Consider the following 26,401-nt stretch of genomic DNA (forward strand, 5'->3'; position numbering starts at 1 on the left):
CATAGGAGCACTTCAAAGTAAACAATAAACATACAGCGAGCACAGCGACACAAAAAGTAAAGTAAAGAAAAGTAAAGAAAAGAATGACGCGGCCTCAGTCCGTGTCGAGTTACACAACAGGAGCGCCCCCTAGCGGAGAGAGGCTGCCAACTCTCAGTGTGCCGTTTTGTAAGGAAACAGCGACTACCAGTGGTGGCCACCGCCAACTGCGTATTTAAAGTATGGCACACATAAAAGGTCTGAGTGGAACGGGGAACGTTTGAACGATGCACGTGAAGTTACATCACAAGGCTGAAAACGTCAAAATAATCTCACGGCTACAAAGAATTTAAACCTGCGCCACTTAAAATATGAACTAAACAGAATTGTGTACCAGGCAAAGGCTGGAAACACTTACAGCGCTCACATGTGCTATCTTAAAACTGTTTGTGATAAAAACGAGGGCTAAAAGGGGGACGGTATGTATATGCTTCTGTGCTACGACACGCTTCCCGCTTCAACCGTACATTCAAATTCAGCTCATCCCAGATGTGAGCGAGTAAATCCAAGAGCCTGTAACTTTTGGATTACTTAAACTAAAGGATAAAAAAAAAAAATGAATCACGTAATCCCTCCTGGAGGAATCAGCAACGGATGTGTATAGACATGAGAGCAACACTTATCTTTAATTGCTAACAAATAGAAGTAAGTCTAATAGTAAAAATGGTGTGAGTCCAGACATTGTTGTTCCTTGTGTAATGATTTTTGGCCCAAAACCACACAATCCTACCACATATAATCAACTAATTCCAAAGATGGAGTTAAGAAAAAAACAAAGTGACATCACAATTCTAGCTAGCTAATTGCTAATTTGCCTCTTTTCCAATTCGAAAGCTCAGCTAAGCAAGTCAGTGGGGAGTTGTTAGCACTGGCAGTAACTTAAAGTCATCGCAGGAAAATGAGGGCAGCATGAAGTTACAAGCGTCAAAACATTCTTGGTGTGGTTTTTCAAGAACAAAACAAAAACAAAAAATATGTAGATTTGTGGCCATGGCACTTGTACATTAAAAACAAAATCAATATTAAGTACAGCTAGCGGTTGTAGCAGCCAACATTTTCTGAGGAACAGCTTCCAATTGTAACTTGACTTTGACAAACACGGATTACAATAGAAGGCATCATCGGGGGGCTACTCTCACACATTCACTTCTGTCAGATGAAGCCTTCGCAGGCTGGAACACCACAGGAGCCACCGGTTTGGAAAAAAAACAACAAACAAAAAAACCCCCACAAAAACAGAAACGCAGACACAGAAAGAGAAAACAAGCCAGACACGGACGGCGGAAGCGAGTGGGCGCGTATCATTCATGGACACATTTAATGTCGAGGTTACTGTGACGTTGATGCTCAACATGTTAGATGAGGTCACTAATACTGTGCAATTAATCAAGTCTGATTACTGGAAAACCAAACCAAACCTAACCAAACAAAACAGAGACACAACCACAGACTCCGCCCCCCTCCCACCCCCTCCACTGTGGTCTTGGCATCACGACTCCCACGTGTTGCGTTTGAGGTCAAATGATGCAGAATTGTGGAGGAGAGACTGAGGATCCTGCCTGTCCGGGGCTGCTGCGTGACAATTCTCATAAAAAAAAATAAAAATAAAAATAAAAGCAAACAAATATACATATACATACAGTACATACAAATATATCTGTCAATTTATAATACAGTGATTTCAACTTCATTCATAATCATCTCTTAAATAAATTGTGGTTCATTGCACTTTGTTAAAAAATAGTTAATTAAATGATTTATCTTAAAGGCAATAGCGTGATTTCTTTTTGTCTCTCTAAACGTGGAAAACATAGTGTATCAATAGGCTTGATTTTTAAAGGTAATAGTAAAAATAACGAGATCTGTAATATACACACTGTATCTGCAATATAACCCCCCTCCCCCCCTCCTCATTTACATGAATGGATTTCTCGTCTCCATTGATGCAGCATGTCCTTTTTTTCTCTCGATAAGACACCTCTGTGCGCCTACCCCCACTGCCCCCCCACCCCCGTCCCGCCCCAGTGCGCATGCTCAGTATGCAAGGTTTGTGTCGCCCGAGCGTACATATATATACATACAATATTATAAAATAAATAAATACAGGAAAACATTCTTGGTTCGTGGTGAAAACGGTGTCTTTTCGAAAAAGCGTTTTTTGGTGCAGTCTCTGACCAACCGCTGCTCTCCTGCCTGCGCGGCTCTCAACCCTCAGTGACGGGACCAACAGTCGACGGAGCCTCCCTGAAAGATGCACAGCTGGGGGGAGATGAGTCGGCTATGTGTGTGCGTGTGTTTGTGTCTGGTAAGTATGACTGTCTGAGCGTGTTTCAGTGGAATAAAAAAGAAGAGGAAGAAGAAGAGGAGGAAGTTGAAGTCCAGTGTCGTACGGGTGGACCAAAGTCTTTGGCCTGAGAACAAAACCGTTTTTGCGTTTATTATTACTACGTGTTTGTGTGTGTGCGTGTGTGTGTGTGTGTGTGTGTGTGTGTGTGTGTGTGTGTGTGTGTGTGTGTGTGCGTGTATAGGTGAGTGTGTAAGTGGGAAAAGGATGACAGGCTGTTTGCGTCATGCAACAGGAACCTTCCCTGGTCACCTGATCAGCAGCAGAGTGTCCCAGAAGAGAAGCTCAGTCTCGGGTGCTGGTGTCAGAGTTGGAGGGGACGGGGGGGAGGAGGATGGGGGGAGGAGTTTCTCGCCTCCCCCTTCCCCCCACCCGCCCCGCCGCTCCACTTGAGGCTCTGGCACGACTGAGGCGGGTGCTACTGACGGCAGCAGAATCCTCGCTGCAGCTGCATCCACTTCCCCACGTTTCCCTCATCTCCATCTCTATCATCATCATCATCATCATCATCATCATCATCATCTTCACCATCACTACCATCGTCGTCTCCGCCGCTCTGTGTGTGTGTCCGTGAGACAGGGTGGAGGGTCTTGCTTCTCCACCTTTTTTTGTTTGTCCCCCTGGCGAGAGGCTAGATGGGTCCCTCGTTGTGGCCGCTGTGGTTGCTCCTGCTCAGGCCCACACAGTTCTGCTGCTGCTGCTGCTGTTGCTGCTGCTGTGGCTGGTGGAGCAGGTGGGACGTCTCGTTGGCCACCACCACGGACACGGCCGGGGCGGCGCCCGTGCCGCCGGCAGTGTGGGAGACCACGGCGGGGCCGTCCACTCCGTCGTGGAGCTCCGTCAGCGTGAGTTCGATCTTGGTGAACTCGCTCTCCGTCGACTGCGGCGTCTTGTCCATGCGCGACGCCATCACGGCGTTCTGGTACTGCTGACGAGTCACCTGGTGGTGGTGAAGGAGGAGCAGTGGGGGAGGGGACGAGATTGGGACGGGGTCAATTGTTTGTTGACAGCTGATCCCTACACATGAACCTGAAACTGAACATCAGTTCAGGACTGGGAAAGCCTGCGGCCCCATCCCAAGCCCACTCCTGAGGCCTCAACCTCAATGCTAGGGGCTGAAGGGGTGATATCAGTTGGAACACAGCTTCAACAATCAATACAACACAAGTCGCAAACAGCTTTTACGTCAAACACCAAAGGTGGCAAAAGTATTAACATTCTGTATTTGAAGGTCCAGCGTGTAATATTTGGCCTGATTTACGATTTTTATATTGATAAAAGCTTTGTACACTGCCCATAAATACAATAATATAAGTGCATATGAATGAATGAATGAAGACAAATAGGCTCGTGTAAAGCAATTCGACTCTTCTAGGAAGTTTGGTTTGCATGGATGAGTCGAGTAACGTGTGAGTGTGTTGAACCGTGAGCTGAAGACCTAAAAAGGTCCTTGGAGAGCTGAATAGTGGCGCAGCAGGCGGCAGGCAGGCTGGAGTTCGCCAACTGGGTTGAAACCAAAGACCAGTTCAGCCTTTAGCAGGTCAACACTTCCAACAGGTCAGGTTTGGGATTCAGACACTGATAAAAATTACTTTTGCGCTCTTTCATTGTTTAGATGAAATCCGCAAAAGTAACCAACAGGGGGCAACATTTTGTAGACAGGAAGTCGTTTTAACAATTTTGTAACATTTCATCTGAATGTATTGAAATTGATAAAGTTCCCATAAATTAGCATATTGTCAGACTAGTGCTGACCCTAACTAATACAAGATAAAAAAAAATATATATATATATTCAAGGGAAGACGTATCCAACGATATTTATACTTTGGTGAGGCGTTGTCAATGTAAAAACATTGCTAAGTTTAAGTGAAAATGTTGACGAACGTTGATGAGCTCGCTCAGGTCACACTGACTCGTGGATTTGGAGGATCCAGTGAGTGATCCAGAAGATTCAGCGAACCCAACATCACTCAATCGTGGCCATTAGCCTGGTGCGAGTGCTCACCTTGATGAACTGCAGGTCTGAGCGTGCTCGGACAGAGTAGTCGGGTACGTAGATCTGCAGGAAGGAGTTGAGCTGGTTGTTGCTGCTCCCGAGAGACGGCGTGATGGCGTCGATGCGATCGCTCCTGTTCAGAGAGTCTGAGTGGTTGAGTCCGAACGGCCGAGGAGGGGATTTGTTTTCTGCAAGGAATGGATGTGAGTCACGCACATGTTAAAATAATGTGAGAAATAACACACAAACAAAAATCTATATCTAGATGTAGTTTAAATAATGAAATTGTGAACGTTAGACATTTATCCGTCTGTTAAGTTTCACGCAAACATTACAAATTTCAGTAAAGCAGAATTGTCTCCTTTAAAATCTTGTTAACCCTTAAGTTTTTTTTTAATTCTTTTTAGCCAGCTGGGGGTTTGAATTTACACACAAATCCTGATTTTTAGTTTCCATTTGGACACTTTGAACCCATAATGAAGAGAAAAGACTTTCTCACAGCGTGTTTATTTTTGCAGATGATACCGTCATTATCTGGAACAAAATATCTGTATCTCTTTGTCAGGCACCATCAGACCTAAACTAGTGTACGTTAAAATAAATTCCAGGCAAAGACTTTTTGGAATAATTCGGTGTATTTTTAATTACTTGGTAAATTCTGAAAGATGCGTTCTTAAGACTTTGACTGTGGTCATGATATTTGCTTCTAAGTGCGCGTGTAGAACGTGGCCTAAGACATGAAAAACCTCGGTCCACAGTAGCTGTGTTTCCATCATCCTTAGAATTGCGCGAAACCTAAATATCGCAATAAAAATCTGATGATAGAAACACCAAAACCTCGAAAACCTCTCAAATATCGCTCAAAAAATGTTATGTTCTCATGGAGTGGTTTGCAGACGTATCGATATAGAGGTATATCGCAAAAGTGCAATGGAAACACTTTTTTCGCATTTACACGTCATCGGACGTGACGTACGGGGTCACGTGACCAGTTCGCTTCAAGTAAAAATGGCGCATTATGTTTGGACGGAGGAGGAAAGAGAATATTTTTTACAAGTCATCAAAGAGAAAAATATAACAGCCATTCTTGACAGCAAACAACATCAAAACGCAAATTTATGGCAAAATGTTTTTTACCTCCATCCTCCTCAAAGTGGGATCTCACGGTACGAGAGCTTACGAGCATTACGGCTTATGCGCTTCGCACTATTCAGTGGAAACACCTGCAAATCGTAATTGTACTTTGTCACAATATTGAAATATCGCTTTTATTTTGCGAAAAACTTTAATGGAAACGCAGTTAGTGACCCTGAAGTCCAGCAGCCAAATTGAATTTTATATATGTGTTTATATGTATATATATATATATATATGTATATATATATACATATACACTTATAGATATTTAATTTCCAATTAATTTGCAGGCTCAGGACAGATGACGCGACCTTTACGATGCTCCTGCTGAACTTCACAATGTTCCCTGCAGCCCGGTGAGCTGCTTAACAGCTTCATCAGCAGTTGGGTATTGTTGGGTGACATTTTTCAACGTCAAGAATCCGATATTAGCGCGGATCCTTGCTGTGATGTATGGAAATATAATTTCAACCAACGGCTTTAGGGGTGTGTGTGTGTGTGTGTGTGTGTGTGTGTGGGTGGGGGTGCTTTCATGTTGTACAGGCGGTGTCCAGGTCCCCAGTGATGTTATGGGCGGCCATACAGAAGAACTCTGCCCTGTTCTCGCGTGCCTGTGTGAGTGTGTGTGTGTGTGTGTGTGTGTGTGTGCGCGCGCGTATGTACCCGTGTGTTTTCTTTTTAATTTTTTTTAATTAAAGCCAGATTATGTTTTCCACTTCTTAAAGACGCTGAGAGAAAATCACACAGAACAAAGTGGAACCGGCTTGGCCAACGCTAATGCTACTACACCGACTGGAATGTATGTAATCCCATGTAGGAATATGCCTGAGTGTTTGTGTGTTTGCGAGTGTGCATGCGTGTGTGCGTCCGTGTGTGTGTGTGTAAGAGCGCATGTGCACGAGCACAGTGGGCCAAAGACCTGGCATGTGAACTTTTGCAGATTAGTACTCCACTTTTTTTTTTTTATTCAGGGGCCGCAAGAGCCGCTGGGTCGACGCACAACAGAGAACGGCGACGTGTGTGTTGGTAACACACAGCTCGTGAGCGCACGCAGACACACGGCCAATGTGTGCACGACGGGGGGGAGGGAGAAGGCAAACTGAAAATAAATAAATAAATAAAAAAATAAATCAGTTGGGAGGTGCACGGTCGGTCACCGCTGCAGATCAGGACAGTGTGTTTGTTCAACTGCATTTCCGGAAACACGTGTGTGTGTGTGTGTGTGTGTGTGTGTGTGTGTGTGTGTGTGTGTGTGCGCCCGCACACGTGAACACACATGTGTGCATGCGTGTGCTCGTATGTGCGCTCGGTGGTGTCCAGCAGGGGGCTGTAGCTGTAGGTCTTGTTTACGCAGTCGGCAGGGTCGGAGGTCAGGGGCGAAGGGGGCGGACCCTGGCTCGGCTCCGGGGGCCTCCAGTCTCCCAGCACCATTCAGCCACTTGACGAATGGCCGAGGGGATGAGGGCGTTAAGTCTCCATCCCCGACTGTTTTCCTCCCACTTTTTTGCCCTCCGATCGCTGCACAAACCGCGTTCGGCCCCGAGTCGACACACAAAGAGCGCAAAGGTTTTGGCAGAGTTGATAAAGTGTTGGTGAAGTTGTTAACGTCTGTGTGAATGTTTGGTTGTAAATGGTTTATTGATTGGTAACAGCACGCTAAAATAAATGCTTTACATTAGATTCAACATTGACGACGTATGAACACACATAGATATATGGCTAATAGATGTAAGAGAAACATTTGGAGCCATGTTTATAAACACCTTACTAGCAGTGTGTAATTGTAGGAACAAACCCAAAGTCTGTAGATGATTCAAAGATGTTTATGAACAAATGCTGAAAGTGTGAAGTCATAACTGAGTGTTTCTTACACACCGAAAATCATTTCAAAGTGGAACCTACTTGATCTGACACACAAGAATTTCTGTGTGTGTGTGTGTGTGTGTGTGTGTGTGTGTGTGTGTGTGTGTGTGTGTGTGTCAGCAGTCAATAAAAAACATATAATAGAAAAGGCCACAGTACCTGGAGAACCTGCCAGTGATTCAGCCCGACTGACCACAAATGTGCGAGACAAGGACAGAGGCACTTGGGGGGGAAGGATGGAAGAGATGGAGAGAAGACAAGGCAGAGGGAGAGAGAGAGAGAGAGAGAGAGAGAGAGAGAGAGAGAGAGAGAGAGAGAGAGAGAGAGAGAATCAGTGCACATCAATAATCAACACATCTGCACAGAGACGCAATGCTTTTGAAAGGCATGACTCAGCATGGCTCAGCGTTCAAAGTGAAACTGAAATTAAAGCCAAACTCTCCACTGTTTGTTTGTTTGTTTGTGTCCCCCCCCCCCCCACCCCACCAACTGATCACAGAGCAGAGTGGTAATTCCACTTATCACCAGTAGGTGTCTCTCAGTTCTCAATACCCATGAGAGTCAGAATTACTGGAGGGGACAAAGAAAAAAAAAGAGAGAGAGAGAGCGAGCAAGAGAGAGAGAGAGAGAGAATAGTACTCCAGTTTATGAATGAACCGAGAGGACTGAGCGGATCAGTCGCTGACGCTCTCTGATGATGTCACCGCAGGTCGCAGGAGGGAACGTCTAGGCCCTTAATCACGCCGAGCGGGTGACACCACCTGGTTTCTGACGCATTTCCGCAGGATTTTCGGGGGGGAGGAAGGGAGGGGTGGGGCGGGGGCGGGGGGGGGGCTCGCAAGTTCAAAATATTACAGCGTCACACTAACAAGTGCAGAGCGGCAAGAAAGTCCAGGCGAGAGTGGGTGAGTCATCCGACAGTGGAATTTGCAACGTGCAGAGCGCTCACCTGGGGGCGCCGTCAGGGACATCATCCCGTAGAAGGAGAAGGGCCCCGCCTCGAACTTCATCCCCTCCTTCCCCGCCTCCACCTCCACCTTCCCCTGGGAACACAGGCGGAGTCACGTGACTGTCGGCTCATCGGTCAGCTGCACAATCCAGAACCAGAATTCTTGCTGCCCTTCCACCATCGGCAGATCTTTTTAGCCCTGATCTTTTTATTAGCCTCAATCTTGGTAGTTCATCTCCAGTTTTCCTCGCAGGACCTTTTCTTTTCTTTTATTCTATGAGATATTCATTCAGCAAATTTGGTGGGGGGGAAACAAAGAAATAAAATGAATCGGATCATATTAAGAAAGTGCAAAATACAGTGGCCCAGGAGTCCCTAGTCTTTCGGGACGGTCAGAGTTCCTTAAAGATATTTTGACTCATTGTCCAAAACATCTCTAGAAAACCACATTGTTTGCCTTCTGTTTTCTGCCTCCTGCAAAAAAAAAAAAAACCCAACCCAAAACACACGGGGTCGGTTTAGCGACCTGCAGAATTTGATGCATTGCTCGATTTCCCTCACGTTTGAATAAAAATAAAGTGGCAGCGTCACGAGGCTAAATGACACGCCTCTCTGTTTGTGACATCACAAAGGGCTGATTGTAGCGCACCCTTTCTGAAAATGTGGGACAAGTCAAGGATTTGAAAGAGGGAAATATTTTTGACACAAAACACGGATAGAGTGAACAAAAACAACGACAAACAACAAGTATCCAAGCGCGTCTTGTCTTATTCTTGCTGCAGCTGTTGCAATAGCGACCGGTCGTCCTTTGCATTGGCGGCATGAAGGATGTCTCCCGGCAGCAGTGAAACAGTGCCGAACTCTCGGTGGCGTTTCCGGCGTGGCTCACTGACCTGCAGCACGAGGATGAAGTAATCCACCGGCTTGTTCCTGTGGAAGAGGTAGTGTTCTATCGCCCGCTTGTTCTTCTCGTCGTACTTCAGCTCCTGGATGACGTTGGGGTGCTTCAGCAAGCGCAGCAGAATCTTCTCTGACATTTGGACCGGGGCGAACGGCTCCACCTCTAAAACAACGTGAAAGATGAGAGAGATGTATTCAGTAGGTGAAATCGGTGGCCGACTTTGTAATTCAATTCGAATTAAAGCAGAAAAAATAAGATCATGTTTTTTTCTCTCACTGATTAACTTCTTATTTGTTTTATTCAATGCATCTCTAAAGGGTCTGCATCACTATTCAAACAGTGAAACCAACCATCTACGAGGCATCTGGAGATACGCTCCTCAAACAAGAACTTTTTCTCCCAGTCTTTCACAGCCTGTTTTCCTCGTGATTTACTGCATCGATCCAAATGAAACACCCAGCAGAGCTGCACTGGAAAAGCGTGTTTAAAAAGTTTCAAGCCCCGCCTCCAGAGTGTGAGTGGTCGGCCACAGTCACCCGACGGGCCAATCAGCCGCGTCCACTCGGCCATAGTGACATGTATCAGCTGGCTGCTGGCTCCGCCACCAGGAACTAAGAGTTCCTAATAGCCTTTGGAGGAACTTAATCAACGCTTAGCTTGCGAGGTCAAAGTTCCAGAGCAAATCCATCTGCAGCGAGACCACGGCTGCTGCTGCTGCTGCTGCTGCTGCTGCTGCTCCGCTCCTGGAGACGTGGCTGTTTTGCACCGCCCGCTCGGAAATCCTTGTCCCAAGGGGGGGGCGGAAGGCGGAGGAGGGTGGTGGTGGTGGGGGGGTCGAAATATTTCACATTTTAGGCAAAGTATGGCGACTTGTGTGAGAACGACAGTAATGGGCCAAAAATGCAGGACGTGATGTCACCGAGGAGCGAGTGTAAGCAAACAGGGTGGTGTTTTTAAAGCTGCAGGCCTGAGACCCAACATGTAACCTTCGGCGCATGACACGCAAGCAAATAGACGCGACTGGGCTCCCCCTCCTCCTCCTCTTCCTCCCCCTCCTCCTCCTCTTCCCCATCGTCACCGTGGTCTGCACAGACATCCCGTGCCATGCTCCCCGAGAGCCCTGCCACCTTCTCTCTCTCTCTCTCTCTGTTTCTCTCTCTCTCTCTCTCTCTCACACACACACAAACACACACACACAAACACACACACACAAACACACAAACAGCAGCAGATACTCATTCTACACACATACTCACTCCTCCCTGCAGCCACTTGCCCAAACTCAAAGCCCGTACGGGCACATGTACACACAAACAGCTCTCTCTCTCTCTCTCCCCCTCACACACACACACACACACACACACACACACACACTTTCCCCACAGTGAGGGCTTGAGAGCACACTGGGGGAAGTCAAGCAGCAACGCAGCCCACTTGCCTGTTGCTAGGAAACGCAGGGTAGCCAGCAGAAGCTGAGGTGATATTTTAACCTTCATTTCATTGTCGGCCGGCTTGAAGGCCGAGAAATCCTGCTTCCTCTCCCGATGGGTGATTTTCTTCTTCGTCTTGTTGTCAGCTGAGGAGAAAAAAATAGAAAAAAAAGTTGTAAACCAGAACCAAAACCTTTGTTTTTTTGGTTTGTTTTCACCACAGTGAAAATATGCCCCACGTCGCCCCGTAAGAATCTAGCGAAGTGTCCGGCTGGCTAAACTTGAGGTACCCAAAGTTTATTGCTCTTTCTGGAAATACTACGGCGTTCTTCTTAGAAATAAAGAGCGCTATAGGGGTCTTCATTGTTAGCTTAGCACATTCCTAGCATTGTTTAAAGCCAAATGAATTAGGGAAAACAAATAAAGAGGTAGGTATTCCATGTCTGCAGGCCTTTACTCAATACCATTCTGGGTCACTAAAATAGAAAAGTCCAGTGACTTGGTGCAAAGTAGCAAACAAGCATGCTGAATATAGGAAAGATTAGTTTCAGAAAATATCTCAGAAACATTGAAAAAAACAAAGTGTCCAAACTGTTCAACTTTACATGAACCCAAAAGTCACACCTTTGAGTTTTCACACAATATCATTTTCATATTTTCCTCTTCCTTTAAGTCGTAATTTCAATGTATTATTACATGTTTATAAATATATTTTAAACAGTTATCGAGCACTTTTAGAGGTGGTGCTCCCAGAGTCAATGGCACCTGGGTGAACTGCATGAGTGACTGCAGAAGAAGATTTAACCTGCAAGAATAAATTCAGTATTCTTTACTTTTATTATTATTTTTGGGATTTTTCTTTCGTGCCTCTTGTGTCTCCAACTACAGCTGAACTAGAACTAGAACCTACTGTACAAGTCGGTCTCATCCAGGATCTCCGACTTGATGATCTCCTCGATGACGTCCTCCAGGGTGACGATTCCCAGCACCTCGTAGAAAGGGTCTCCCTCACCCTCGTTGTTCACCCTCTGAACTATGGCCAGGTGGGATTTTCCTTTTACGAGCATACAAAGCAAACACGGGTTGTAAAAGTTAGGGGTCGTCTTTGTGATAACAAAAGTGGGTCAGGGCAGGGGATGGGGAGCGGGGGTGGGGGGTCAAGGGAGCAAACGGGCAGCTAGCATCCTCTGAGCATTAGCCAGTTCGCGTCACAGGTGAGCATTGTCGGAAAAAGCACCTGCACTGTGAGAAAGTCAAGACAGAATAAGAAACGGAGGAGAACTTGGTGATTGAAGTGTCAGAAGTTACAGACAGAAACACACAAAGTCTCTGGAAGCTCCGTCATCATTTTTTTTATGCCCCCCGGCCGACCTCCCCGCTGCTGCCTTCACGTTCCCAGGACCCTCCTGTGAGCCGCCGCATGTGGAATAAAGAGAAATAAACTGCGTCGTGCACGCAGAGAAGAAGAAGAAGAAGAAGAAGAAGAAGAAGAAGAAGAAGGGGGAAAAAAATACTGTCAAGCAAAACGCTAAACAAATTCTTTGCCTTTTCTCAGCTTGTGATCATTTAAAAAGGAATTTTCCAGAGGCCCGGGCTAATATTAGCCCCCTGCAAAATGAAGTTTCCATTCCGCCCCGGCGATATTCTCACCGAGCTGAGCGGAGCCGAGGAGCGAGGAGCGGGGCGAGGCCGCGTGATCAGATTGTCTCGAAGCGGGCCGTTTGCATGCAGATGGACGCGCAGGGTGCGACTAGCGGAGGGGGGGGGGGGGTGTGCACGCACCTGCACACGTGCGCTTTGTACCCTGGGGTACAGTGGTGCGGGCCAGAAAGCACCGGCAGAGTTTTATCGCTCTGCAGCTCACAGTGGCTTCAACGACGTTGCAGAGCTCCAGAGCCTGACAGAGTTCCGACGCAGCAGTAACGCTTTTCCAGAAAATCCGTTAGGATCGACGGTGCGGCTCCTGCGGATCGGCTGCCTGACTGAGACGGTCGATCCCGACGGCGGTTATTAATTATGTAAAAAGGCAAAAGCGGAAGTGAGTCAACAAAGTCCAGACAACACGATGGTCCTAATTTGAACTGGTTGGTGAGCACAGCCCTTTCAAAGAGGGCCTGGGTGGGAGGTCTAACGAGGACAAACACAGTGATCAGGACTTGGGACGTCCTTGAGGAGGCAATTATCCTCGGACTGCCAGAGAGAGAGAGAGAGAGGGAGGGCCTGGGAGATAGAGAGACAGAGAGATAGAGAGATAGAGAGGGAGCGAGAGAGAAATGAAGTGGTCAGCGCAGCAAACCGGATCAATGCTCATTTCCTCCTCTTTAATGGCACCCACTCCACTCACATCAGGTGTACAAACAAAGGTTCCACTCTCAGGTTGCTCGGAGGCCGAGTGTGATACCGACACCGGCGCAAACTCAGGGGCCGTTTACACGGAGACAGATTTTTTTGAAATGGCACATTTTCGAAAGCGCTCTCCAAAAAAGAACGCATTTACACAAATCCGTATTCAAAAAAATTCCCATTTACACGGAGACGCTGCAAACGACTGAAGACGATGTAGTTCCTATGCCAGGCCTGGTGTGGCGCCTCAAGTTTGCTTCCTGAAGGCGGAAGAAGAAGAACGCCTGAAGCGCGGCATGATGAAAGAAGCAGCAGCTCGCTAACATTAGCACCACAGATCACAGAGTGAAAGATCACTGGTGAAAAGACGGTGTTGATGAACGGCAGAGTTGAACTTCTGCTTTGAGTTAGTTTAGAAAACAAAGCCTTAAAAGGTCCATGTTAAGATTGACTTGGAGTCGTGCAAGTAAAAGTTTGCTAACATTTTTGTCATTTAGGTTTCCTGCCTCACACTGGTGACTAGCTGTCTCCACATCGGGCAATGGGACACCGAGGCTGGCTTAGAAGAACCATGGTGAGGATGCATTGGGACAATAATGCTAACGCTAAATTCTCACGTTGCTGGCAGAAGATTTTGCTCCTTGAGGTTTTTCTGGGCAGGCACTGGGTGCTGCTTGGCTCTTGGGGACCAGACGGGAACAGAGACTGAGAAGAACCAACTTGACAGGCAGATGGATAACTCAGATTGACATTTCCGTCCTGAAAACCTTCCATCCCATTCTTCTACACTTGGCCCAAAGCTAAGAACCAGGATCACCTGGCGAAGGAAGCAGGAATCGAACCGCAGGAGGAATAGAATCTAACGAGAATCCAACTGGTACAATTTGAATGTGACAAACTCGTTTGTCCAAACACTTTCCAAGGATGTGAATGGTTCTTGGGTGGCGGCCAGTGGTCTTGCTTTGATGCAGTTGCACTTTTAGCACCCTGCGAACTTGCTTAACAAACAAAGATCAGACGACGGCTATTATGTCAGAGCCGCCAGCAAAACTTGGTAGTGCCTTATCTTTTCCAGGTGAGTTCATTGTCTCGTCAAAACTCAACCAGAGACTAAGACCAACACAGGAAGGACGACTCACAAAAACCTCGACTCTTCACTCGGTATAACGAACTGCTGTGAATGTCAGAAGAACAACCAATGTGTCAACATACCCCCTGACCTCTGACCTCTGAGCAAGCCAGCTGATAAGAGGTGTAGGACATGGCTTAAGGCACACACACACACACACAAACGGGGCAAAACGCCTTTGATGGCACAGCTCGTTTAAGTTGCCGTTAAAACTAATCTCACTGGGATGTTTGCGCACATCGGTAACACTTTCCGCAGCCCCGCGCTGCACTTGGGGTTAACCATTAGAGCTGACCCGTCGCACAAGCTTTTGACAGGGACCGCAGGGGTCACGAGTTAGAAAAATAGAGGCGGAGGGAGAAAAAAGGCCCGTTTGACTGAGTTTAACTGTGTTTGGTTTCGAGTCTGTAGCCTCAGGCTGAAATGAAAAAGACCAAGAGTTCCAGTCCACAAACAGGACAAGAGCGACCATGCGCTCACTGGTCTGGAATTTTGGTACATTTTTTTATAGAAATGGTTCAGATACATGCGCAGTAGATATTCAGGTAGTGTGATCAGTATTTGTAGTACATTGGGAATGTCAGTCACCTGGACAGGTGAAGGAAAACTGCACATTTAGCCCTCTGTTTGTAGCCACATACAAAATGTCATCAGCTGAGGCTTCTTGCTGAAACGTATGTGTTGTTGTACTCAATAAAGTTTGATCGATTGATTGATTGATTGATTGATTGATTGATTGAAGGTGATAAAAAACGAGCAAAAATTCTCAATGGATAGACATCTAATCCAGCCGCTAACACTGACCCAGGAAAGACCAGGTCAGTGGGGTATCAGAGCCCTTTGTGACATCACAGAGGGGTGGGTTCCTGGACTTGACTAACTTTCTGTAGGTGCGACCATCAAAAGGAGCAGAGGATGGACTTTCTGGGGGAATCAAAGGACAGACATGATACACATCAAACTGTTCACTGACACGTGGCAAAACATTTACCATCCAGTGGTGTTATTCTGGGTTCTTCTGCTGGGTTCGAATAATGAAAGACACTGGTACATTGTGGCAAACAGAGACCAAAACTCTGGTCTCTTCCTTTCATGGAGTTAAATGCTTCAGGTATTTTCTTTGAAATTGCACACAGCACATATACACAAATCCCTTTTTTTTAATCAACTTTGACAAATTAACATAACTTTAGCAGTGATAGTAGGCAGACTGTGCGTTGGCCAGACATGTTGGCTGAATAGCGGTTTGTGTTAAAAAAAAAAAAAAAAAAAAAAAATGAACAGTGAACCTACCAAAGTGGCCAGTGAGCGTAAAACCATTACAGAAGACACTATGTTCTGGATGCTCTGGGTCAGATTTTCTTAATGACTGTCTGACTGACACACACACACAGACACACACATGCACACGCACACACACTGTCATATAGTAGATTGGCTGTGTGTTGTGTTCTCAAGATTAGTGCATTCTTTCTGGTTTCCCACAAAGACAAAATACCACACATGGGACTGGAAAAAAGACAAACTTCTGTCTTCCATAAATATATTACTAGACAATGACGGGCTGTTTATTCATGGCTTCTTAGCTTCTGTTAAAGCACTGGGATTTCTAAAAGGGGAATGGAGGTAATGAGGGGAGGCTGCTGACCCTCTGGAGCCTGAAAGTTGGAAGCTGGCCACGCGGAGAGCGTGTCCCACTGAAGACCAGGCGTCTGGGGTCCTGTAAGCCACCAGTGGTGCTTGACATCTGGGGCTTTCTGACTGGGCTCAGGCAGAATGCATGCTGGGTAGTGCAGCACACAGGCTTGGAGGTGGGGGAGGGGGTCAATTCACTTTTAATTTTCTCAATTAATCTGGCATTTCGTCTCGGTCAAACACAGGAATGTTTTCTTTTTTTTTTTTCCGGGAAAACTTCTCATGTTGGATTCTTGAAACATTTCTGAGAATGTTTGAGTCATTAGACTTGTGGTGAGTCATTAGACCTGCAAACCCCACACTTTCTGTTTACATTTGTTACAGTAAGAGGTCAACACACACACACACACGCACGCACGCACACGCGCACGCGTGCCCCATGGATTATTTTGTTTCCCTTAACAACAAAGCAGCAGATGACTAAGGTACCAGGAACTACTTCATCTGACTGCGAAGAGCGTCGGGGACCAAAACACATTCTGTGCTGTTGCTGTTTCAAATTTCATGAATTAACAAACACCAGTTAAATAAACGTTTAATGAAAACAAGCATTTATTTATTTATTTTAATAAAAAACAACTGAAAGACTTACTAAGTTCTGAAACACAAATCGCTGGTCAAGTAGTTTATTGACCACAAATTGTACTGATGTTGAGTCAGAAAAAGAAATCACTTTGCCGTGGAAGAAAAAAGAAGATTTTCAGTTTTCAGAGAATCAGTTTTCTTTCAAATTCATCAACATGGAAACAGGAAGCTGGCAATTCACCATCCAGGACCACAAAATACCATCAGAAATCGCAAGGCAAATAAATATTAACACCATACACCTATTGATGATTTCTACCACAGAACTGGCACAACAACTAAAAACAAGCACGTTGTAGCGTAACCTTCAGTTGAGGTTCAGGTTAAGTGAAAAAAATCCACTCTTGACCACCAAAGACCTGCGAATGTTACTGATTGTATAAAGCCAAGTGACACCAAATGAGCTAAGGCAAATAAGATACATATAAACTTGTGAGCCGTCCTGCAGGCCGGCGCTTAAAGTCCCTGTGAGATGGAAAGTATCATGTGGAGCGTTTAGGCAGAAAGACCAGAGGACACCAGAGGAAAAACAGCAAACATCTGATGTCAAAATAGAAAGAACGGAATAGACCTTCTCTTATTTGTACTAAAGCAGTGGATTAATCACACACGCGCTTGTGCACACACGCACTTCCACATTTAATCAACCGATCAGATCTGCACCCACCACCACCCAACACCAAAGGGTTGAGGGCAAGTTGAGTTCACACAGAAAGACACCCTTAAAAAAACACTTGATGGAATTCCCGGAAATTAAAAAAAAAAGAAAAATTGAAGGTGAACAGTGAGCGGCAACAACGGGATCTGATGAAGAGAAGTGAAAGTCAGTTTGCAAAAGTGACTTTAAATTAATGTAACAGGGGGAAAATAAAGGATGTGGCAACAGAGAGCGTTGGACCAAAGCAGCCTGAGGTGACGGACTGGACCGAGGTGGAGCAGTGACCTCCTGTCAATCAATAAAGGAACAGCCATAAATGCCACGTTGGAGCGGAAACATCCACAAAGAGTAACAACTACTATCACAAGCTACACAAGCGGAATGGTGAAATAATAAAACATGTGTGCGCCACCCACTGCTCACCTCAGTGAAACATCTACGACTGGTCACAAACACCAACACTTTATTTTTTGTAGGATTTCAAGCAGTATAATCCCCAAATTTAAATTTAAATTTTTTAATTGAGTTCAGTCCATTCAGTTCAGTCCAGTACATATCCATCCACCAATCCATCCATCCACCCACCCAGCGGGCCCAGCCTGAGAACCTTCACTCAGGCCTTCAGAGACCGCGCCGTGCGCTCTTTTCCACCATTCCCAGCTTATTTGTGGAATGTAGCTTTGTCATATTTTTCCATAGCGTAATTTTTCCCTCTATAAATAGTTGGTGAGGCTGGGGGGTTTGGGGGTGGGAGTATGAAGGGTCAGTATCTGTTGTGGACCTTCTCCTTGTCTTACCACCGCCCCCGGCCCCTCCTGCTTTCTCCTAATATTTGGGCACTGACAAATATAGTGCAAGGTTCAAGTGATGGGAACCCCTCCAAAAAAAAAAAGTGATCTATCTCCGGAGAAAGTTTCCAGCCATTCTGACCCATTTTTCCATTAACACGGGCAAACACTTTGCCCTCATGGTAGTAATGGTATGTTGGCTGTTTGAAATCTCATTTACATAAACAGAGAGTCTGCCTGCGCTCGTATGCCACGCAGCAGCGCAGCACGGATTGTCTGGAGATGCATGGAATGCCGGTAGGTTTATATGTACAAGTATGTTTTTTTTTTCCCTCTCCAACTCTTAGGAAACATCAGTGAAAAGCTCTGAACCGCATCCTTGTTAAAAAACAAAACAAAAAAAAAAAACAGGGGGATGAGGGGACAAACTGCAGGAAGTAAAGCTGCAGCGCAGCAGCCGTTTGGTAAAGTTCGGAGGAAAATCCTACAAATGACGTCACGCAGATAATTTCAGGGATTTGAGGGATTCGGGAAAAAAAAAGAATAAAACCTCTTATAGTTGCAACCACCCCCTGACCCCTAAAATCTTTTATCACTCATTAATGAGTCTTAGATATGAGAGAGGGCTGTGTTGAAAGTGCAACTTGAGGAAATTAGACGTCTAAAGTTGCAGGTCCTCACAACCTGGCTGGTGTGTTTTGTTTATCACGTCTTCACATGCAGCTGAAGATCCAACCATCTTCCTCCGTTGATTCTCCTTCAGTGGTGGATTTTCCCAGTTCTCTTTGACAGCACAAAGGTAGAAGCCGCTCTGGATGGCGTGCCAGTCCATCACAATGCCAGTCAGTTGATCACCCCAAATGACAAAGGGGTCGTCGGCATTTTCTGATCAACCAAAATCGATCAGTCGGCTTCTTGGATGTGACAAAAGAGGTGTTTATATGTCTTTTTTCAGAGACTAAAATAAATACTTTCACGCTTCTGTGCAGCAACGCAGTGCGCATTAAAAGCAGTAAGTGGTGTTTTTTGGACAGACAGGAGAATCAGAACGCAGATGGCACCGTTTTCTTTCCCTTTCTGCACCGGAAACACGCCCGGCTTGCGTTGACTGCCATGTTCTCACCATTCAGCAGTTGCAACACTCGCATAGCAGAGCAGCACCTGACCACGGTCTCATTCATCCGTCCCTACTGGTTTCCCATTGAAGCCTCTCCTTATGACTGAGGCCCAAAGGAATCTCCTCCCAGGGGACCTTCCAACAACAAACGTAGCCAGCTATGACAGCAAGCTGCTTCTCTGAATGAATAACAATGTCCTTCCAGCAGTGTGCGTGCGTGCGTGTGTGTCTGTGCGCGACTGTCCTGTATTCCTCTGTGTGTGTGTGTGCGTGTGTTCGGTAAAACACCACTGGCTAGTAGCAGCAGAGTGATCTTGTGACCAAGGCTCCTTAATGAAGGTTAGAGGCTAAGAGCAGACTTAACCTCCATGCATTACCCCAGTTACCTCCACAAAGTTGTTGACTGCGTTGTTGCTTGCCTTCACGGCCAAACGCGACAACGGGACCAAAGGACCAGTGGCTGAATTTGCAGATGTGAGGTGAGAACAAGCAGCGAGGCTGAAGTCGGAGGACGAGCTGTCAGATTGGCACAATAGACAACAGGGCTGTTTTTGTTTTTGTCGTCATCTTTTGCCATATGGATCTAAAGTGAAATTCAACCAGAGGCATCAAACACGGAGCAGCAGTTCAGGGGTTCAGACCTGGTAAATTGTAAGAACAAGTGAGAAAGTGAAACTAAGCCAGTCCACTGATGCTGTGTATTCATAACACTGTAACTAACCATCTGAAGTTCTTTAAACTTGAGCCTAATGAATAGGTTTGCAAAGCCACAGAGAGTTGGGAAAAAAAAAAAACATATGGCATTTTCAGGTAATGACAAAGAATGTGCGAAGACACTGCAGCAAAAGGTGTTAATCCTGTGATCTGTCGTTAAATTCATTGTTTTCTAAGAGTACGATAGGCAATATGAAATGTCAGTATACACTAATGAAGAAAACGACCCTTAAAACGTACAAAATTTCAAACACTATTTTAAAATATTTGTGTTTCAAAAAGTGTTGTTTCATGAGTCAGACACAAAAGAAAATGCTGGTGATTTTTTTGATTTCCTGTTAACATTAAAAAGGAAAAATGACAAAACCAAATTCTAGCACTCGTCCTTGATGTATCGCAGGGGAAATGATCTTGCTAAACGTTCCAGCTTTCACCCGAATGAAACTATGAAAGAGGGCTGCATGTGTCTTGTGGGGGACTCCACTGCAGTGTAGACCTGGAGATACTTTATGCAATATATCGCAAATGAAAAAACACTAAGTATACTCAAGTACATACACGCGCACTAGGATACTGTTAAAACTGGCAGCCTGTGCCGGGTCAGTGGCCCGGGGTTGAGAGTGAATGTATAAATGAGTGAATAAAAGAACAAAGTGTAAAGAGCTTTGGATAAAAGTCCGTATTAACACAGCCTTTCACTGAATATCCGGTTAAATCCCTTATCTGAAGCCCATACTGTAAAACGTGATGCTGCAACAAAAAAAGAAAGAAAAAAAAAATCACTGACAAATTCAAAATGTATTGAACCTAAATAAGAAAATACATTGAGCCGTCAAAGTGGATCTACCTGGTGGCACCATCCCGGCCCCAGTCACTGGTCCAACGCTTCACTTGTCACACACTAAGTGCTGGTTAAACACCTGAACTCACGCAAATCTTGCACACACAGAGTACTTAGAGCTGTGAAACTCATAATTAATACCTCAATAAAAACAATTAGCCGGGGGCGAAATCCTTAAAGCTAGAATGAGCTAAGTACTCAATAAAGAGCTCCCACACTTTGTGCAATAAGCCTGGAGAATGTGGGGTGTTGAGCACAGAACCGGCATGAGCACTTTGCATCCATGTTTTCCTTTTTTATGTCGGTCTAAACGAGGAAAGAGGGAATCATCGGCATGCTGCATGCACTCCATTACGGATATTTCAAACTGATATTGAAACCTGACCACACGCGTCAGCAGGCGTGAGCAACTGTCTGCTCTGGCTGCACGGGAAACCAGATTATTCTGCCTCCCGCAAATCAAACTTTTGCTTTCAGTCCCCAAAGCAAACGAGGGAATTTGAGGCTTCAGCAGATTGTCGTTGAACCCTTTGGAAGGAATATCCAACGTGTTGGCAAGAGGCGCCTTGTGTTGGATCCCTGCTTTGATAAACCACCTTCTGCTCTGTGACTCAGGGGGATCTTTAACCATTTTGTACTGTTGTTAGAAAACTGATCACGCATAGACCACAAAAGATGCAACCCAGAATGTGCTGCCGTGTGAAGCATGTGTGAGTCGCAACTTCAGCACCAAAGACCTACAAAATCAGCAGGGCGAGCGTTGCAGATCGGTGTTGCCAATTCATGTTTTGAATTCATTCATTCTTGCAACCAAATGTTTAATATGTTCCAAAATGTGATTATTTGTCTGAATTGTTATGACCATTTGAATTTTTGTACAGTGGGAAGAGAAAACATGTCTAGCGAGGGTCGCAATGACCCCAGTCCATATAATTGTGGTCGGTTCTCCTTCAGTCCAGGATGTTTGTGAAGAAACTGAAAGAACTCTCTTTAGTTTTTTTCCGGGATCTTATCATTCGCTTGTCGGTGCAAATAGAAAAAAAAACAAACTATGTCTCTTTCTTCCGTTGCTTTGATCCCCAAAGGAAGTTTGAACAGAATTGCAAACTGCAGCTTAATTATCTACGAAGGCTGTGACCATCGCCTTCGACAAGACACCGGAAGATGAGGACTTTTTTGAGGGAACGATGTTACAAATGAAGCCGTCCCACAGCTGGACGGCTGGCTGTGGACAGGGTTAAGGCTCGGAGCTTGGATCTGGGTCACCTGGGGAGTCAGCCGGAGCAGTGGCAGGGGCCTGCAGAGTGCAGACCGTAGCGAGGCTCCACTAGCAGCTTTCTCCTCACGCTGTTAGTCGGGAGACACCGTGAGAGCGGAAAAAAGTGCGAGCACGCTAGAACTGCACAACCTAAAAATGGACCTGTTGCTAGGTTTCAGCAGAAAGATGCGAAACTAATTGCTGCACGTCTAAACGCCCTATATTTCTATTTATACTGGTATTACAGTGGGAAGTCTTTACTAGGGTTGAGTGAAAAGTGCAGATGGAAAGGTTTCCACAGATTTTCCTACAGGACAAATAAAGTATCTATATATCTATCTATCTAAAATGTATTTGCAGAAAAAAAAAAAAGGGTGTCGCATTGAAGACCCAGTTGGTGAGTCGTCTAGATTTGAGATTCTGCTGGTCTAAACAGCAGAACATGTTGTTCTCCAGCCAAGAGGATGAACCCTCTTGATTCCTGGTTCCTGGTATCAGACCAGATGTACACTTTATTTCAAAACCATCCCAGATAGAAAATAACCATTACAAGAGCAACGCGGTTGCCAGTTCAGTAATAACTGGTGACACCTTCTCGTGATCCCTCAATAAAATTCAGATTTGGGGCCAATCATCTTGCAGCGAGACGACTGCTGCCACATTTGTCAACTAACCAACCAATAACAAGAGCACTGAGTACATGTCATTTATTAGGCTGTGGTCCAGTCCATTATGAGGAACTTTCCAAATTGCTCATTGAGGTTGGTTTAAAGATGCTGCTGGACTTCAGTCAGTTCTCAATTCTTAGGGAAAATGACTGAAGTCGAGCAGAGTCGAGTGGAATCTAGTTGAGCTGAATCGAGCAGCCCTAAAACTGTGTAATGGAACAAACATTACAGGAGCGTTCTATTAAATTGTTCCCCCAAAAACTTTACAAAATTGCATTGATTCCATTTTCCATGACCACCCAAAGTCGACACTGTCATGAATAATTAAAAAGGGCCTCCAGTCAGTGTGCGCGTTCCTTTTTGTTTATCGTTCATTATTAATGTGTCTCACATGGCCACCTAAAAACGAAACACTTCCACTCTGCTCAAGACTAAGAAAAGCAGGCTACCTCAGCTGATTTGCTGAAAGAAAAAAAAACAAAAAAAGGAAAAGAAAAAAGCGCTGGTGTCTTTCGGGACTGTGAAGGGCCCGTTGGGGCTCCTCTGCCTGCCAGCCAATGGGGAGCCGGACAGTGTGCCCGGCGTTATCAATGAAGCCGGCCTCTTGGCTCTCGGAAAAGTGCAGCTTGGAAGGCATCCACAGCGGGGCATTAGGCCTGGAGGTTTGTGTCGTTTGTAATTTATAACACTGAGGGAAATGGGCAAGAGGACAATATGGAGAGAAGTGGGAGAGAGGGAATGTGGGAGGGAGAGAGGGGAGGGGGGGAAGGGGTGGAGGGAAGGCAGGACTCGCTGCAAGCAAGTGGCTCTGCTTCTGCAAGTGGCTCTGCACAGATTCTGGTCTCGGAGCTCCGCTGGCTTCTCCTCCGTCCTCCCATGAGGCTCGGTCTAAATGGGTCCTGGGTTTTCTCTGGGTTTTTTTCTCCCCTTCGTCCTGAAAACTTGCAAGGTTACAGAAGATGTCTGCAGGTGTGCCCGCACATACGATGAATGAGGAGTTCGGGAGTTCAGCGTGTGAAAAGGTTTCCGTCGACAAAGACGCGGCGATCCAGGCGGTGGCAGCGCATTGCGTCACCTTTCGCCCCTGCAGACCATCGCACAGACACACTAATGGCAGCAATTTCCTTTCATTTCATAAGAGATGACATCATACCCAACAGCTATACCGCCGTGATAGTATCTTAAATACATAACTGCAGTCCAAACAAACTTCAAAAGGGAACGTGGCTTCTTCTTTTTTTTAATGGCTCACAATATTAAAATACAGAGAAAATATGGATCCAACTTTGTTTTCTATTACTGCGGGCTGAGGTGAGAAGGTGACGCTCTATCTATTTTGGGCTCTTTAATTTTCTTACTTATCAATCTTTTACTCTATCCACTCTGTCCAAGCTCTCATTATGCTTTGTACAGTATGCTCGATATGCATGATACTGCCGCAGTCTCTGTGTCCCCGGCAGGTGATGACCACTGCGCCAGGAGCTGGATTGTGCTGTCCTGGGGGTCTTGCTGTCATCGCTTCATCCCACCACCACGCTTAAGACCTGGACTTGTCCTATCGGCAGATTGTCCATCGAGCTAGGCTCTTGCCTTCCAAAGCATGGACACTTACACTCCACATGGACAGCAGCCTTGAATTATTTCCTATTCTTTGTGTTTATATCCGTTTTGCCTAGTTGGTGTATCTGTTTTTCACTCAGTCCTGTCTGCCACCCTGGCTCACTCTGCTCCTTTCTCTCTTTCTCTGTCTCTCCTCTATCTTTCTACTTCACCCCAACTACTCATAGGCAGATGATGGCCCTCTGGAGTCTGGTTCTGCCCTAGGTTTCTTCCCACAGGGGAGTTTTTCCCAGCCACTGTCGCATCTTGCTTGCTCCGGGGGCCCGGTTGGTTCTCTCTGATTGTATAAAGCGCTTTGAGACGCCTTTGGTTGTGATTTAGCGCTGTACAAATAAAAGTTTATTATTATTTATTATTATTATTATTATTATTATTATTATTATTATTTACTTGTCCACTGTTTTAGACTATACAGGAAACAACATGCAAATAGAAGGCAAACATTTTTCAGGGGATGAACTGAAGTGAAGTTTGTTTCCATTATATAGGACACTTTATTTGTTCTAGCATTGAGCCTAAGCCTTTCTCACCATCAGGTGTCAATAAAGTGTGAGTTGAATAATTTTCAACATAAAGAGTACACTTTACACACAGTGTATGTTATCATATTACTACTTGTATTTAAAAAGGAGGTAACTCTCAGTATTACATAGCTAAAGAAAGATTCATATCAAGCATCTGTACTGCAGTACAGCAATTATAACTCTAAATGAAGTCGACAGTGTTAAAATGCTTAATATTAGGTGTGATATAAATATGTAATACCCATTATGTGTTTTATGAAACACCAGTGGGACAGCAGGAACACTGTGTGTCATTCTGAAAGAAGTACCGCCTGCGAACAGGAAGTCAGGTTGGAAGTCTAGTAACTGAGCGACAGCGTCGGTTACGATCAAGCTACTATCTCAACACCTTGGCCATCCCATATAAAAAACAAACAGACGTGGCACTAGTTTCAGTTTTTTGGGACACAGCTTATTAAAGGCTGCGACGGAGCCGTTTGCATTCTGGATTGTGTAATCGCAAATTTTCCTCCCCAGTAGTGCATAGCTACAGATCCCTGGTAACATGCGGGAGGCAGCCTCGGCTCCCTAACTACATCCCAAACACAAGCTCCAAAGCCTCTCTGCAGAGAACAGCCACAACCAGACACTGGCAGAAATGGCAGATGGAAAGAGCAGACAAGTGTCAACACTGTGCTGTCATGGCTTCTTTTTTCATTTGTACCAACACTGGCAGATATGTAGGAAGACAAAGAGTTTGTCTTTACTCAACACTGATCCTCACAATACAATAAAAAGGCATGATAAGCCAATACCATGATTTAAGTTTTTGGTTGTACAATCCAGGATCAACCGCCGAGATGATCCACATTTTTCAAACCAGCAGCAGGGTAACACCATGATGTTTGCCACTTATTAGCTCTAGGCCTGTGACATGATTGGTGAACTGGAAGATGCTAAACGACTATGTACCACCAGTAACTCAGTACATGATAATATCATGGTAGAGTGGGAGATTCATCAGTCCAAAAATCAACTCTGCTCCTTGAACTTGAAGAAGGTCAGTAGGCCTTGTAACTAACCAGACATCTACCAGTACCAAATGAGTACCTCAGTTTCACATGACTTCCTTGGATGAAGCTGGATCATCAAAGAGTCAGTGGTGGTCTAGAGGTTGGAGAAGCAAAACTTGTGATTGGACAACAAGAGATTTGGCTGACTACTGCTTGTCTCCACCCTTATCACCACCATAGAGGGCCCTGTGAGCAAGGACCCTATGAGCAAGGCCCCTAAAGCCCTGACTGGCCCTATGGGCACTCCACAAACCACTGTACCTAGCAGGTATAGTTAGTGTTAACTATGAATACAATGGGTCAAATATAGAGAAACTATTTCCCCAAGGGGAACATAAACTAACAAAAGCAAGTCCACAAAACAAAAATGTTTAAAAATGTTTAAAAGCAAAATGTTCTGATCAAAAGAATTCACACTGGCCGGGACTCAAATTTGAAAAAGATACATTGGAAAACGAATGTGAGATAAAGTTTTAACAGGATGCGCCCAAGGCCGTGGGAAGACACACTCCTACAAAGTAGGGAAGCGAAGAGGAAGTGTCTCCTCTTCACAGAAGAGTTAAAATGTACCGTGGACATTTTCTGACATATTTTAGGATGCAGGTGTTACAAGCTGAGACTCTGCCAATGTCTCGTCTGACAGGAGACAGCAGCCACTACAGAACTAGGCCAAACATTAGTGACACTCTGCCACATGTTGCCTTTAAGACTGTTCTGATTCTAAGTTCTGTCTCATTTGTCAAACAAT

At 45.4% G+C, this 26,401-nt stretch overlaps 1 protein-coding gene across 1 annotated transcript in view; it reads right to left on the reverse strand.

The window, feature by feature from the left end:
- Nucleotides 1-2,047: 2,047 nt before the first annotated feature.
- Nucleotides 2,048-26,401, reverse strand: part of cnnm2b (cyclin and CBS domain divalent metal cation transport mediator 2b) — a 31,106-nt gene continuing 6,752 nt past the window's right edge. Inside the window, exons 2-8 of the mRNA XM_076038623.1 lie at nt 11,572-11,715; nt 10,670-10,807; nt 9,224-9,393; nt 8,331-8,424; nt 7,541-7,603; nt 4,391-4,569; nt 2,048-3,323 (exon numbers count right to left, since the gene is read on the reverse strand). Coding sequence (XP_075894738.1) covers nt 3,015-3,323; nt 4,391-4,569; nt 7,541-7,603; nt 8,331-8,424; nt 9,224-9,393; nt 10,670-10,807; nt 11,572-11,715 — 1,097 coding nt within the window. The 3' untranslated portion in view covers nt 2,048-3,014. The remainder of the gene's footprint in view (nt 3,324-4,390; nt 4,570-7,540; nt 7,604-8,330; nt 8,425-9,223; nt 9,394-10,669; nt 10,808-11,571; nt 11,716-26,401) is intronic.

This window comes from Nelusetta ayraudi, unplaced genomic scaffold (genome assembly GCF_046127955.1).
Source record: "Nelusetta ayraudi isolate G7.1 ecotype Tasmania unplaced genomic scaffold, CSIRO-AGI_Nayr_v1 ptg000004l, whole genome shotgun sequence".
In the NCBI taxonomy this organism is placed as follows: Eukaryota; Metazoa; Chordata; class Actinopteri; order Tetraodontiformes; family Monacanthidae; genus Nelusetta; species Nelusetta ayraudi.